Source organism: Lonchura striata, chromosome 17, assembly GCF_046129695.1.
Source record: "Lonchura striata isolate bLonStr1 chromosome 17, bLonStr1.mat, whole genome shotgun sequence".
In the NCBI taxonomy this organism is placed as follows: domain Eukaryota; kingdom Metazoa; phylum Chordata; class Aves; order Passeriformes; family Estrildidae; genus Lonchura; species Lonchura striata.
In genome coordinates this window covers 13,377,465-13,391,680 of record NC_134619.1, presented here as the reverse complement: position 1 = coordinate 13,391,680, position 14,216 = coordinate 13,377,465, and the positions used below count along the sequence as shown (strand labels likewise).

At 42.5% G+C, this 14,216-nt stretch overlaps 1 protein-coding gene across 3 annotated transcripts in view; it reads left to right on the top strand.

Annotated features, from left to right (window-relative positions):
* The window catches only part of UQCC1 (ubiquinol-cytochrome c reductase complex assembly factor 1), a 47,553-nt gene that overhangs the window by 13,843 nt on the left and 19,494 nt on the right, over window positions 1-14,216 (top strand). For all 3 annotated transcript variants that reach the window (XM_021546287.3, XM_031506508.2, XM_077787034.1), the window contains 2 exons: window positions 4,386-4,443; window positions 10,290-10,398. In XM_021546287.3, coding sequence (XP_021401962.1) covers window positions 4,386-4,443; window positions 10,290-10,398 — 167 coding nt within the window. The remainder of the gene's footprint in view (window positions 1-4,385; window positions 4,444-10,289; window positions 10,399-14,216) is intronic.

Below are 14,216 nucleotides of genomic sequence, written 5' to 3'. Positions count from 1 at the left end.
CTCATGAGAGATCAGCTGAAGGGACACCTTCATCCAGTGCAGAGCTTATTGAGGGTGGTTTGTTACAGTGTTGCTACTACAAAATTTTCAAGTGTTTTTCAGAAGATTTTCCAAACCTGTGATGTGGTTTTGGCAGTTGCAGGAATGAGAGAAGTCTGTGAGCAGTAGGATTCATCACTAGTGATCAAAACTTGAGAACCTGATTTTGCCTGTCCACACCCTCTCCCAGCTGAGTGCCTCCCAGGCTTGCTTAGATAGGGTCTGTTCTGTTTGTGGTATTTACCTTTCAGACAAGGGTTTTGCTGTCTTTAACTGGTGTTTCACTGTCCCTGTTTAATTGTACAAAAATCTATAAATGTTGCCCTAGCTTAAAATTTAAAGGAATTTTTAAACTTGTCTGTGGAAAAAATACTGGTACAGATTTTCAGGGTCAATATGGAATATTTTACTATAGCTTCTCTTCTGTTTCTGATGTTGTCCTACTGTAATAAAAAGAAAGCATGTATTTTAAAGAGTAGGATATGTTTATATGGACTTGAGACAGTTGTTGCCTAAGGAACATGGTAGTTTTCTGAGATTGATGGAGTGCATGCTGCACCCATTGGTGCTGTAACACCTGTGATGTGGGAATCAGTGCTTGTGGTTCCAAAAAATCATTGTTTTTATATCAAAACAGGTAAAAGAAGTATCTTTTACTTCTGTCACATAGACATTAAGCTGTTTTGGGGTGTTAGCTCAAAAATTTAACAGGCTCGTGATCCCTGTTAAAAAGCAGTTCCCCTAAAACACAAGCAGTGTGGGATGGGTGGGAAGCTTTTAACAGGATTTTGCCACAGAGAAGCTTTAGAGTGTGGTTCTGTGGGCAGCTGAGTTGAAGTAGCAGCCAAAAGGGAAAGTCTCACATCTCCATCTTCCTGTGCCCCTGTTCTGGGCTGCGCAGGTATGGCCTTGGTGAATGTTCAGGTCACTGAAGGAGAACAGTCCAATTTACTGACATCCTGGTTTGCTGTGTTGGTGAGCTGAAGTGGCATATGGAAAGGTCTGGTGCAGAGCAGCTGTGGCACAAAGCAGGTGCTAGGGAGCACATAACTGAGAGGGGAGCATGACCTGGAGCAAGATACCCAACTTTCGCTTGAGTTTACCGTGTCTTCATCAAACTGTTTTTTCCTTTTGCAACTAAAGATGGACATTGCTAAAGCCCATTGCTTGCTCCTGAAGGAAGAGAAGCAGGAGGCTGTGAACTGTGCCGTGGTGCTGTAGCAGCAGAGCAGTGCCCGAGCCTGTGCTCTGTGGGTGCCACTCCCCTCCCCATGCCCATGGGGAGCCCCAGGGTGGGACGGTGCTGTCTGAGCCATGTGCTGACCTGTGCTGTGTTTGTGCTCTGCTGCCCTTCTGGCTCTAACTGGAGGGTGTTGATATCAGGTGAACTGCTCAGAGTCAGCTTTGCTCTCTGGAGAGCTTATTAGCTCCTTTCCGGCCATGTGTGAGCCCTGTTAACCTGCTGAGCTGACCTGGGAAACCTTCAGCCAGCCATTCATGTGTGAAACCACTCGTGGCCTCGTTAACCTGGGTGAGCAGAACCAGTTCTTTACAGAGCCCTCCTCAGTGTTTTCTGGATGTGCTTTTGTGGTGTGGTTGTGTTGTGGCATAAGGAACAACTGCACTGTGACCTTCTGGAACTTAGATTGGTGTGGGGAGTTTGTTGGGTAGCTGTCTTACAGAGGTGACACTTCAGAGAGTGGATAGTGTGGTGGAGGGCTAGGACAGTGCTAGCATTTCATGTCTTATGGGCTCTCTTCTGTCTCACTGCATTCCTGCTGATGCCCAGTGGAATTTCTGAGACTTTTTGTGGCACAGTATGAGAGCCCTGTGAACTGCCTGTCTCGGTATATGTCTTGGAACAGCAGTTCCCAAAATACAGACTATGGGTATGCAAGTCATGAGGCTGCTGTAGGATATAAAGAAGGTGTTTTAACTGAGACTCTAGAGTATAAAACTGCAGTTAATTTTATTATGCTTGCCATCCCTTTGTGTCTCAATATTGGATCACTCCAGGACAAAACTTTGGGAACTCTGCTTTAGAGCCCACATCCCAAATGCCTGCACTGTGCTGCTTAGGGGGAAAGTGGAGCTATTTTAGGATGTCAGCTGTTTCTTGTTTAAAGGAGAAGAGAAAAGTAGCAGAGGGAATAACAAAGTTGCTAGCGCCAGGTTTGGCACAGAGCTTGAGAAGTTCAGATGCAACAGAGGAGGCAACCTGTGTTTCTTGCCTGACCTCAGACTTTAAAGGTCAAAAGAAGTTTTAGGATCAGGCAGGTAGTACTCAGAGCTGAAGTGGAGTTTGGCTGATGAATATGGACTATAGAGTTACCTTGAATTCAACTTGAACTATTAATGCTGTTAATTCTCTAGAGTCAGGCAGCTGCAGCAGTAGAGAGCTCATCCCACCAAATCAGCTTTTTGGATGGCTCCTAGTGGGGCTCAGTGCAGCTTAGAAAGACTGGAGGTTACAAGACTCTTTATTCTTATGTCTCCCAGACCCCACTCAATGCCTTCCAGGCTCCTGCTGCTGCCTGCCACACTCAGGGGAACACTGACACAGCACACCTGTTCTTTTGCAGGATGTGTGGATATTATTCCATTGTGTCCTTCCTAAAGTTGTGGTAGTGGCAAAGATGGTCCATCACAAAAAAGTTACTGCTTTAAAGGAGCCACGCTTCCTTTGAATTTACCATGCAGACAGTCCAAATATAGAAGTTAAAAATGATTTATAAAAATAGAATTGCAACTCTTGGAAAGGTTAGAGAAAAAATTCTTGCCTCTTGGGTACTGAATGGGTCTTTAAAAACTTTCCGTGTTTCCAGGAGTAGAGGTGTGAGCTTTGCTTTCCACTGCAGAGTGATTTCTGTGGTGGGGGACTGATCCATGGGAACTCCTTCTGGAGAAACCTCTGTCTGAACTGAGTGTTTGACTCTTGCCTGTGGAGCCTTCATTTACTGAGATGGTTTGGTTAATGCAGGCATTGTGTGCTCCTGCCCTAGTTAGAGATGCCTTGGCATGGCTTTAGGTCAAAGTAGTCATTTCTAGGCACAGGAATTATTTCTAATAGGAATGAGAGAGCCAAAAGGGTAGAAGGGTGAGGGAGACTTGTGTTTAATCTCCAAACATGGACTGTTAGTGTCTTTGTACTGTCGTAGAGGTCATGTATGGGCAGTGGTGCTGAAAATTGGCACCTCCTAGGACTGGTGGAGTCTTCTCTCTGGGGAGGGAGGAATAGTGGTGATCTGTTTGGTCCTTCTGACCAGAGCTGGCATATAAAAAGAAAGAGGTTGTGAAAGTACTGCTTCATGATCTGGGTGAATTTCCTTTGTAATACTTGACAGCCAAGAAGTATAGGAGCCAGGAAGGAATCTATTCAGCACAGAAAATATGAGGTTGACTTCCCTAGGGCACATCTGACTGTAGAGTCACTTTCTCAAGGCTCTCTAGCCTTCTTCCAGCTAGGTTGAACAGCTCAGAAGAGAACACCAAGTGCTGGGTAGGCCAAGGTGACTGCTTCAGATCCTTCTCGTTAGGGACTTGCCTTAAAAACTTCTCCAGGAAACAGAGGCAGAAGTGTCCCTGGGAGGAAGGTTTGAGATTGACAGGAACTAAAGGATTTGGCATGCAGGTTCATTTTTTTTCAAGCATGAGGAAGAGGAATATGGTTTTTGTGCCACGTGGCCTAAATCTCCAGCCTCACATCCTAACAGCACATGAAAGTCCATCATGTGAACACACATATGGACAAGCCATCTCTGGGAAAACAGTGGCTGTGGGAGTAGAGCTGAATCTAGAAACAGATTGTTTCTGTGGTTGGTTGATGGGTTAAATCCTAATGTAGCCTAGCTGGAACACTCAGAGTGCTGTGGGCTGTGCAGCCATGCAGTGAATCTAACCAGTGGGGTGGGAGCAGAGACGCAGGTAACACAGAATTCTGTCCCTGGCAGGAGACAGCAGCACATGGGAAGGAAGAGTGTAAGAATGGAGCAAAGTATCCATTGATTCCTCTGTGTTAGTCACTGCTGCTTTGAGACTCTCCAAGCTAGAAGCCACATGTTTGTCTCTTCTCCATCGTGGAATTTTCCTCCTCTGTAAAAGTTATCCAAGTGAGCTCTAAACACCTGAACTCTGCAGTATCTGTGGCTGTATGTTCTAGAGTGTTAGCACAAACATGACAGTAAATGATATTTGCTTCCAGTATGTATGTACTGTTATTGCTGAAAATAAATTACTAAAATGCTTTTAGATTTTGGTGCAGTGAATTTCTGTTAAGCACAAAATGTGATTAAATTAATTTTAATGTTTTGTTTTGGTTTTGTGGTTTTTTTTTCCCTTCCATCAAGGGTGCCAAATGCCTGATACTTTGAATTCATGGTTTCTAGTAGCCCAGCTTCATGTCTGGTAAGTGAAAGACAAAATAGTAATACAATTATTTTCAGGAAATAGAGTTATATACAACTTAATGTGAGAAAAAGTACAGCCTTCTGTCCATGGTTGATAATACAGGTTATATTAATTTTACTGATGACTGAATTTAAGCTGTTTTCTGCTGAAGAACAATAAGTCCTGTAGAGAAGTTGACATCTCTTACATCTCAAAACTCCTCACTAATGGAATGATCTTTGCCATGAGTTTTTCTAAAAGCCTTGCTCAGGCTATGTGGAAAAATCCTACTTGCGTGTTTTAGGAAAGGTTTAAATTTATGTAAAAGTCATTTAAATTGGGAGAATTTGTGGTGATGAGAAGCATTTAACAAATTATAGCACTGGCATTTGTTCTTTCACTTCTGAAAGGTACATGCAGGGTAGTGAATGCCAGCTTGGCTGCATGTAAAAATATTTAACACCTTAAAAGTGAAGTTTTTTCCCTTTTTCGTTTGTGAAAATAGTAGCCAAAAAAATCAGGTTTTCATCTAGCGTTACATATTTATAAAGGTCAGGGGATGCACAAGGGAGTACAGTAATTTTTTAAGTGCCAGATCTTTCAGGGAACTGAAGTCCATAGACTTGGGTTCAGCTGTCCAAAGGCTGAAAGGAAGTTTGTACTGAAATAGCTGCACTTAAGGCCTCTTGTTTCCTTGCCTCCTCCTTTTCCCCTTCTCTCCTTTTAATTTCCTGACTCCTCAATATAGTGAAAGATGGGGCAGCTCATTACACTAAAGAGTGAATAAATGAGCAGAACCACTGAAATTATACTCAGTTAATGAAATCAATGGAACAAAGTAAAGACAACCCTTGAAATCTGCAGTTTATTTATTTCCTACTGTTCCCTGTGGGAACAGTAGGAAATAAGCTAATAATGATAAGCTAATAATTCATATAGGTATTTTGAAAACTAGTCCAATAATTGTTAAAAACCAGACTGTTTGTAACTATCTGGGAAAACCAAAGAGAGTTAAGATGAATCTGCAGAGAAAACACTTTTTTTCATCTTGATTTCTCATTGACAGGACAATGTATCCCAAGATCCATACACAGCATCAAATTCAAGATTAATTATAAAAATCAACAAGAGAACTATGACAGATTAAACTGGTATAGGCTAGGCACAAGTTTCTAAGATCAAAGCTACACTGGCTTCTTTTGAAGGTGGCCAAGAGTTGCTGCATTTTGAACTGGTGATGCTATGTGGAGATGTGCTGAGAATTGAAATACTCTTACATGTGAGATATGGTGGACAGGTTAACAGCAATATCCTGCACAAGCAGGAAAGAACCAAATCCCTCTGTCTCATTGTGGCAGCAGTGAAAATTTAGGTGATGAGGTTAGCACTAGAGGTTAATTTATCTCGAGTTTATGAGCCTGGCTCCTCTGTGTTCCTGACAGCACTGTCATTCTGGACCACAAATCAGAGATCTGGTTTGCTATCCCAGGACACAGAGAAGCCTGTGACAGGCCTGCTCGCTACCTGGCTTGTTGGAAAATGCTGTATGCTTTGCTGTAATGAGATCAGTGACCAGCATCCTTTGCTTTCCCAGGCAGGCTAATTGCTATGTTCTCTGAGATTCTCTTCCTCTAGGCAGTTTGATCTCAGTAAACTGGAAGCAGAAGTGCTTCTGCTAGCTTTGACAAGGTCAAGGACATCCTGTGTGAGGGCTCCAGTTCTCATCTTTCCTGCTGGACTGTTTGCCTCAGGAGCTAGAAATCTTCCTGATCTGGTGGCCAACAGCCTGCCAGGAGATTCTGATCACCATCTGCTCCTGCTCCCCCTAGCAGAGCAGTCTGCACAACTTTTTTAGATACTTCTTACTTCTTATTCAGCAGCTTAGTTTCAACTGATTTAGAGTGTCTTCTGTAGCCAGAGAAGTTGAGAATTTTCCCTGCTTTGGTAAACTTTGTCTCCTTTTCTTACTGTTGCCATTGCCCAGCATGATCTAGTCAATTTTTCCATGTTTTTTGCATCCCAGCTTTTACACACTTAAGGTGCTTGTCAGGGCACCTTGTTGTGTTACACAACAGCGTGTACACAAAGAGATGGGTTCTCTTTGAATCTCTAGCTCCTACTTCTTTTTGTCTGTGAATAGAATGTTCTTACTGACCCCACTCAAAAAGAGGAATTCAGGCTCTCATGTTTAGCCTCTGCTGTTGCAAGCTTCTTTTAAGATAATGTTCTTTAGAAACACTCCAGTGCCTTCCAATGCAGTGCTAAAGTCATGCTTTAAAAAGTCAACCCATCAATATTATTTAGAAAACCAACCCATGATTATTCTTTCCTGAATGTCACATTTTCATAGGTTGTTTCTGTTACTTCACACCTCTGATGTCAGGTGGACTCTAGGTTTATATTTAGAAGTCCAGACCTTTAGAAAAGCTCTTTATTTCTTTTGCTGGATTTGCATTTTCCCATGCATGTAAATGGAGTATCGGCTGACTGTAGAGCTGTTACCAAACTGCCAAAGAAGTTACTTGTGTTACTACTGACGAATGTCTTGGTTCAGTATTTGTCATGTAGATACCTAGAGCTCCCTTCATATTTTCACCAGACCAAGCATGGTAACATCTCTGAAGTATTTAGGATAAAATAGAGTGGTGCTACAATTCCTGTTCCAAAGGACTCAGACACCCATTGCAAAAGTTCACCTAAACATTGTTTTTCGTAAGGAAATCTGCACTTAGGAAAGTTTTGATCGGCCTCAGGAAGTCCAGAGGTGAATGAAAACTACCGAGTATATGTAGAAAACAGTTCATGCCAGAAAAGATTTCTCTGATATGCATAGAGATGCCTGAGGACACAGTACTATTTCGAAATGGGGTGCTTCAGAAGAAAGGGAATAAACTCTATGTTTTGTGTCTTAATCACATCAGTATAGTCTTGCTTGAGATAGATTTTAAGAATGAGTTTATTTGGAATGTCTCCAGCATTTAGTTGCTCCTGCCTAAATGTGAGTGAATGGGCCACAACAGCCTAAATAAAGGCCCCAGGGGAGCGGAGGCTGCACAGCCAGGCTGGGCTCTGTCTGCTGGATAGAGCTGTGTTGGGGACCTGGCCAGGCTGGAGCACAGGAGAACATGCAAACCTAATTAGGACCTGTTCAGAATTCTGCTGGTAATCATCATTCCCTGAAGTGTAATGTCACAACAGAGCTGATGGAAAAGTCAGTTCAGGAGTTTCCTGTCATCCTCCAAGCTGATAGCTGTTAATGAGTGGGTTAAACAGAATAAAGCCTTCCAAAAATGCTGTTGACATTTGTGTTGTTAAGCCACAGTAATTTCTTTGAGCAACTATAGCATAGCTGCAGAAATAGTTGGTCTGGAGCAAGTGAGGAAGCAGAAATGAGTGGCCAGGTAGAGGAAGGTCCAAATGGGCTTTACCCTTAATGGCTCATCACACCTTGATGGCACAGGGCATCTCACAGCAGTGATCAGGGGGGAGTCAACCACCACTTCTGGTGTTTAGGCCAGTCTGGCACTCCGGGAATACTGACAGAAGCTGGCTGAGGCCGTTGTGAGAAACTACAATATCTCAGCTGACATGGGTTGAGTTACAGATGCTCCTGATCCTATTCAGCTATCCTTTCTTCTAAGATTCTAAGATTTTCTTCTAAGATAATCTCTCTGCATAACTTAAATACAGCAAAAATTATCCTACCAAACTAACATGAGTTAGACAGCTTTCTAAAGATACTTTGGAGTAATTTTCATTGTAGGGTTTGATGAAGATGAGTCAATATTTGACTAAACTACAGAACAGATTGTGCAATGAAATGGTAAAATGTTTCATGCCATGGTGATCTAGTTAGGAGGTTTATAGGCTTTAAAGAGTCTGTGTTGCCTCAGACAGCAGGTGTAGTAACAATCTACCAAACTTCCAAATAAGCTGCAAAATTCCATGATCTCACTCGTGCTGCTGCAGAACAGCTCTGTGACAGCACTGTGCATCCAAACACAAGAGCTGCCTTTTAGGCTCCATGAGTAGCAGGTTTTCCCCTGCACACCAGTCCAGTCCTGCTCATCAATGACCAGTTGTTGCCTGTTGGTCTCTGCACTGCTCTCTCCTGCTTCTCCGCCACCAAAGGCACACAGGATAGGAAACACTATTAAGAAAAGCTCAGGGGAGCTTTTCTTGCTCCTGAGTTTTTCACTCCTGAGTTCAGCTGTTCATCAAGAAAAATATAAAAATGCTTTTCTTAGCTCAAAATTAGTCTTTTTTTACTGAGTCTTTTCCTCTTTGACTCATTAAGAGTGAGTAAGAATTTTCAATTCAGTTTTTGTACAGTTCAATTGTGGAAATGCACAAGAGGAACAAAGGTTTTGAAACTGGTAGAAGTAAACTGAAAGTTTTAAGCTCTTTGTGCATTGGAAAGGTATGGTACCTGGACAGCTGTTCTCTGACTACTGTCTGAACTACTATTTGAAAGAAAGCTTTGTCATCCTTCTCTGGGAAAATGAGGGTTTGGTTTTGGTACCGTCTTAATTGCATTTGTGTGATGGGACAGTGGTTCTGACTAGCAAGAAGAATATTGGACTGCTGCAGGTTTTGCTACCTTCAGTTTTTGTCTCTGACTGTCCCTGGCAGTAAGTTTTACTTCTTTAACAGGTTGAAAAATATGTTTCTTTTACTGATCTGTACTCAAGATAGAACCCATCATAAAGATGGACATCTGTCCTTTTACAAGTCATCTCAGCACACTTCAGGTGTTTGCGATTTTCCCTGTGGAGCTGGGATTCATGGGTCACCAAATACTTCTAATGCCTGCAGATCTTATATTCACTAAAGAAATGAACCTATTAACAAATAAATAATCATATTTTCCTTTTAGCTCTTGTGGCACATTCACCAATGTTAGTGTGCACCAGCTCCACAGTGGCCTCCAGCAGCTCTGCTCTCTTGGTTTTACAGGGAGCAGTCTCCTTGCTATCATGTCTGTGAAAAGCAGTGGATTCTCTCAGTTCCAGTGTTTGAGCATCACCTTGTCTGCAGTCACTCAGTCAGTCCTGCACAGCCACTTTTGTCTTTTAGCACAGGAGCAGAGTTGCTGAATGAGGTAGAGAAGATGGAACAGGTGATGGGACTGGTCCCAGCCCAGTGAGGAATCAGCCTGGGCTTCAGTTTGTGCTCTTTACAGATGTTTTATAAGAGGCAAAAAAAAATTATTCTTTTATATTGTAGACAGAGCAGCAGCAATGAAGTTTAAGTGGTTTAATGCTTAAAAGCAAAGCAAAACAACTCAGCTTGATGTTCTCATTAAGATCTCATGATGCAGTTACAAACCTCTGAGCTGGTCTTGCATGTGGAGGTTCTGCTAGGTGGCTGGACATGTATCCTCATACTCCTGTAGTTGAAGTAATGTAGGACATTGCTGATGTGGATTGGTTGAAGTCTGTATCTTGCTTAAGCTTTCCCAGTTTGGGTAGCTGGGCTCTTGAGCACTTGAGTGCACCAACTGAGCTACAGCTGGCTCAGAGCCTGCAATTAGGCAAGGCATGTGTTCCTGCTCCAGAGGGTGAGGTGTTCTTAAGGCTGAGGAATTTAGGTTGCGGGAGTATTTAACTAGATTACAGTACTGTCAGCAAGAATAGAGTCCGCTGTCACTCTTCCATGCCTGGATTGGCCAAAATCCAGCAGATACAGCTACTGAGTACAGAATGGAAATGTTTGTAGTGGTTTATTAAAAAAAAAAAAAAAATCCATGTGTATTTTTCTCCTGATCACAAACATATACTATAAGAAAAATGAGCTGGAATGTATTTAATTTACTCTCTCCCTTTTAAAAAAGCCCAGGAGCTGAGTGGTGTGTGCTCTTGCAGGATGTGCCTGGTGCGGCTGAAGCAGGAGGGCCGCACGGGGAAGTACATGTGTCGCTACATCGTTCACTGCATGTGGGAGGATGTTGAACAGCGTGGGAAGGTGATGGGGGTAAGTCCTCTCTGCTGGTGTTAATCCTGATGATTCCCATCTTTCAATGCTTTTTTGGATTTAAATATCTTAGAAAAATGCCTGATAATCCAGCTGGTTGATTCCTTTACTGGCTTATGCTGGTACCTGCAGCCCTCGCTCCTGACCATTCATTCCCTCAGCTGCTGTATTGAGCCACTCTCCTTGTTTCTGAAAGTGCATTGTGGCCTGGATAAAGGTATTGATTTGTCTGAAATACATTAATTTCCTACATGATTTGCCATGTGATTGCAGAAATGGATGCTGCTACAACAGAATGGGAATAGGAATAAGCAGCTGTGGTAGGGAATATGACTGGTGCCAAATCTGTAGCTACAACTTCAGTAATTTCAGCAGAGCTCTGAGTGTTCTCTGTATCTAAAGTGGTAAATGGGAAGTTAATCAACCAGGGGTTTTTGTCAAGTTCCTGCACATGACTATACCTAGTCCTTAGTGTATTTTTCATTTTGGATTTTCACTATACCTGATCTTTATCATAAAAAAAAAAAAAAAGTTCTAAAGAGAGGGTAGTTCCAAGGAGAGTTCATTTGCAAGTTTGAAGGAAGAGAAAGGTTAGATCATTCTGGCCTATTCTGAGGAAGGTTATGGTAGTTGGTTGTAATGATAATTCCTGTGCTTCAAGTATGAAAATGTGCTTCTCCAGCCCTGTGTTGGTGATTGCACAAGAGAAGGCATTGCAGAGGCAGTGGAAGTAGGTGACAGCAGACCTGATACTGGTGAGGCTGCCTGTGTTCAGGGCACTTCTGTGGGAGAACAGGGCTGGCAAAGATCTTTGTTGTCAAAAAGGACAAGAACTGTTCAGCATTTAAGCTGTTTACATTTAAAATGTAAAGCATTTTAAATAGAGGTTTGTCTATGAGTAAAATAAATTATACTGTTAGAGAAGTGACAGTTTTCATATAGCAGTAATTAATTCCTTATTTGTCAAGCCTTAGCTGTCAGTTCTATTGGAGAAGATGCCAGGATGTTCCTGGTGGTGCCAGACAAGTAAATTAACCAATGAGTTAGGATTTGGGATGCAATCATATTAGAAATTCAAGAAGTTTCTCTCTGATTCTTTATTTTGTATGTGGCTTTAGAAGGTTTTGGCTCTGGTATAACTTCACTTATTCCTTTAGCAATAGGGTTTGTTCCTAGTTGTTAGGACTTCCTTAGCTTTACTTTGTTATGTTGCTCTTAAAGGCAAGACGTCCTATTAATCTTGTTTTGAATTAAATCCAAATTCATACATCTAAGGATGTTTTGCTATATTAATGTGCTTAGATAAATTCTAGTGTGGGAATCTCCTCTTTGTAGTAGGGCAGTGTGAGCCTGATAAATCAGATGTACTGAAGAAAAAGACTGAAAGAAAGAGCTTCTGCATTTTTGTCTTTATCCAGGGCTATCCATATCATACCTCTGGTTGATTCTGCTTTCTCTAGGAGCTCAGATCAGCTCAGATCTTTACTCTGGGTGTAAATGTAAGGTTCTTCTTCTTGAAAAGCAAAACCCTACCCACCCCCAACCCCAAAACAAACCCCGGCCAAACATGTCACCTTCCAAAGCACCGGAAAGTATCTGTCTGATTCCATGGAGAAAATGACCTTTTGAACAGAAAATTATTTGTCTGTTTCTTTTGACCCTAATTTTGTCTTATATGAACAAAGTGCTGCCTTGTAGTTTTCTGCGCAGGGTTGGAAGCAGCAGACAGAAATGATGAGCAGAGTTGGCCTTTTGCTGCCCTTCCAAGCAATGCAGGGCTCTAAAGTGAAAAATGCTGCATGTTAGGCCTGTATTGAGAGTTTTACAGTAAACCTTAGGGGAAAAATATAGTGTTTGCAGTCAGTTATTTTTAAAGGGATGCACAGGGTTTCCATTTATGCGAGCTAAACTATTCAATTTCCCATGAAATTCCTTGAAGTATAAAAAAACCCATCAGTGTCTTTAACTTTTCATCCAGTCTATACTCTGAGGTGTTTATACATGCATTTTGCAGTAGCATGGTTGCTGTGTGATGCAACTGCAAGGAGCTCTGAAGTTGCTGGAATGCCATTCATTCACTGCCTTGTCAGGTTAGGCATCTGGTCAGTTTATCCTTGAATTTAAATTGTGCAGTCTTTGTAGGAATGATCCTGCAGTGGAATATCCAGTGTGCTTAGCTTGCACTGCTGTGATTCCTGTAATAAACCAGACTGTGGTCTGGTGCTAACACAGCCTTTACATGGCCATAGCAGATGCTCAGAGGAAGAACATGCACATTTCAGGGATTAATCTGCAAGGCAGTTATACCTGTGTGTGTATTTAGTACAGCTGAGCTGCACAGGGGCCCCTTGGTTTAATGAGCCTCCTTGGGTGAGAAGTGAACACCCGAGCAGGCATTGAGGGGGATGAGAAAGCAGAGTGGACTCTCCTGGGGGGTGAATTTGGAAATCAGGACTATTCTCTTCACTGTAGTCTTAGTGAGGGCTTTCATTATCTGCAGTGGTTTGGTTTGGTTTGGTTTTTTAATATTTTATTTATTCCGGGTCTTTCAGTCATTATTCGTAGTCAGTCCACTATGGAGACCGGCTGAGGAGGTTGGGGCTGTTGAGGCTGGAGAAGGTTGTGTGGAGACCTCCTAGCACCTGTCCAGAATCTGAAGGGGCTACAGGGAAGCCAGAGGGGGACCCTTCCTCAGGATCTGCAGTGGCAGGACAAGGGGGGCTGGTGTTCTGGTTTGAAAACAAAACCAGTGAGAGACTCCAAGTCAGAAATACTCTTTATTAGGAAAAGTGAAAAAACATACAAAATACATGCAATAATACAAAAGAAAAGCCACTGACAGAGTCGGAATACAACCTGACACCCTTTTTAGTCAGGGTGTTGTTAGTCGTTCAAATTGGAATGGTTGCAGTCCTCCTGGAAATCTAGCTAAAAAGCCTGAGTCTGGTGTCCCAAAAACCCAGATTATATCCAGTTAGGAATGCTTGGCTCCTCCCTCTGGGTGGACCATCTCACAATGGGATGTTATAGCTCTTATCAGTCATGCAGTGACATTCAATATCCCATTATCAGCAAATGTCTCCCCGGAGGGAGAATTGGTTGTGAAAGAGATGAGGAAAACTGTCCACTTAACAGAAGACAACTGCCATACAGATGGCAAGTGGAATACACCTTGCCTTTCAATCTGGGACAGATGGCTTTGCATTGAAAGGGAGGGAATTTAGGTTAGACATGTGGAAGGAATTCTTCCCTGTCAGGATGGGAAGGCCCTAGCACAGGTGCCCAGAGAAGTTGTGGCTACCCCTGGATCCCTGGAAGTGTCCAAGGCTAGGTTGGATGGGACTTGGAGCAACCTGAAATAGTGGAAGGTGTCCCTGCCATGGCAGGGGGTGGAATGGGATGAGCTTTGAGGTACCTTCAACCCAAAATTTCTAGAATTTTGCTGAGATTAACAAACTTCTTGGTCTCTTCTACAATATTTATTTTATGTTAGATAAAAATTATCTATGCCCTGATGTTTGAAGATGCGACCAGTTCCTTTGCTCCTTATCACTGCTTCATTTTCATTCATCATTGCCAGTAATTCTGGCTTCACACATGCCCCTGCATGGGCTCTGTTTTTTCTGTGCTTGTTAACTTTTCTCTACTCACCTTCCTTCCCTTCACAGAGCTGTATCCTGACTGAAGTCTTTCTCACTTCTCACCTTTTGCAATTGCAAGGAGTTTTGAGTTACCAAAGGGCAGTTTCCCAAGTGCTACATTCTTTTTATTCATCTTGACCTCTGTATCCCTCATGATTTTTTTAAACTGAAGCTGAG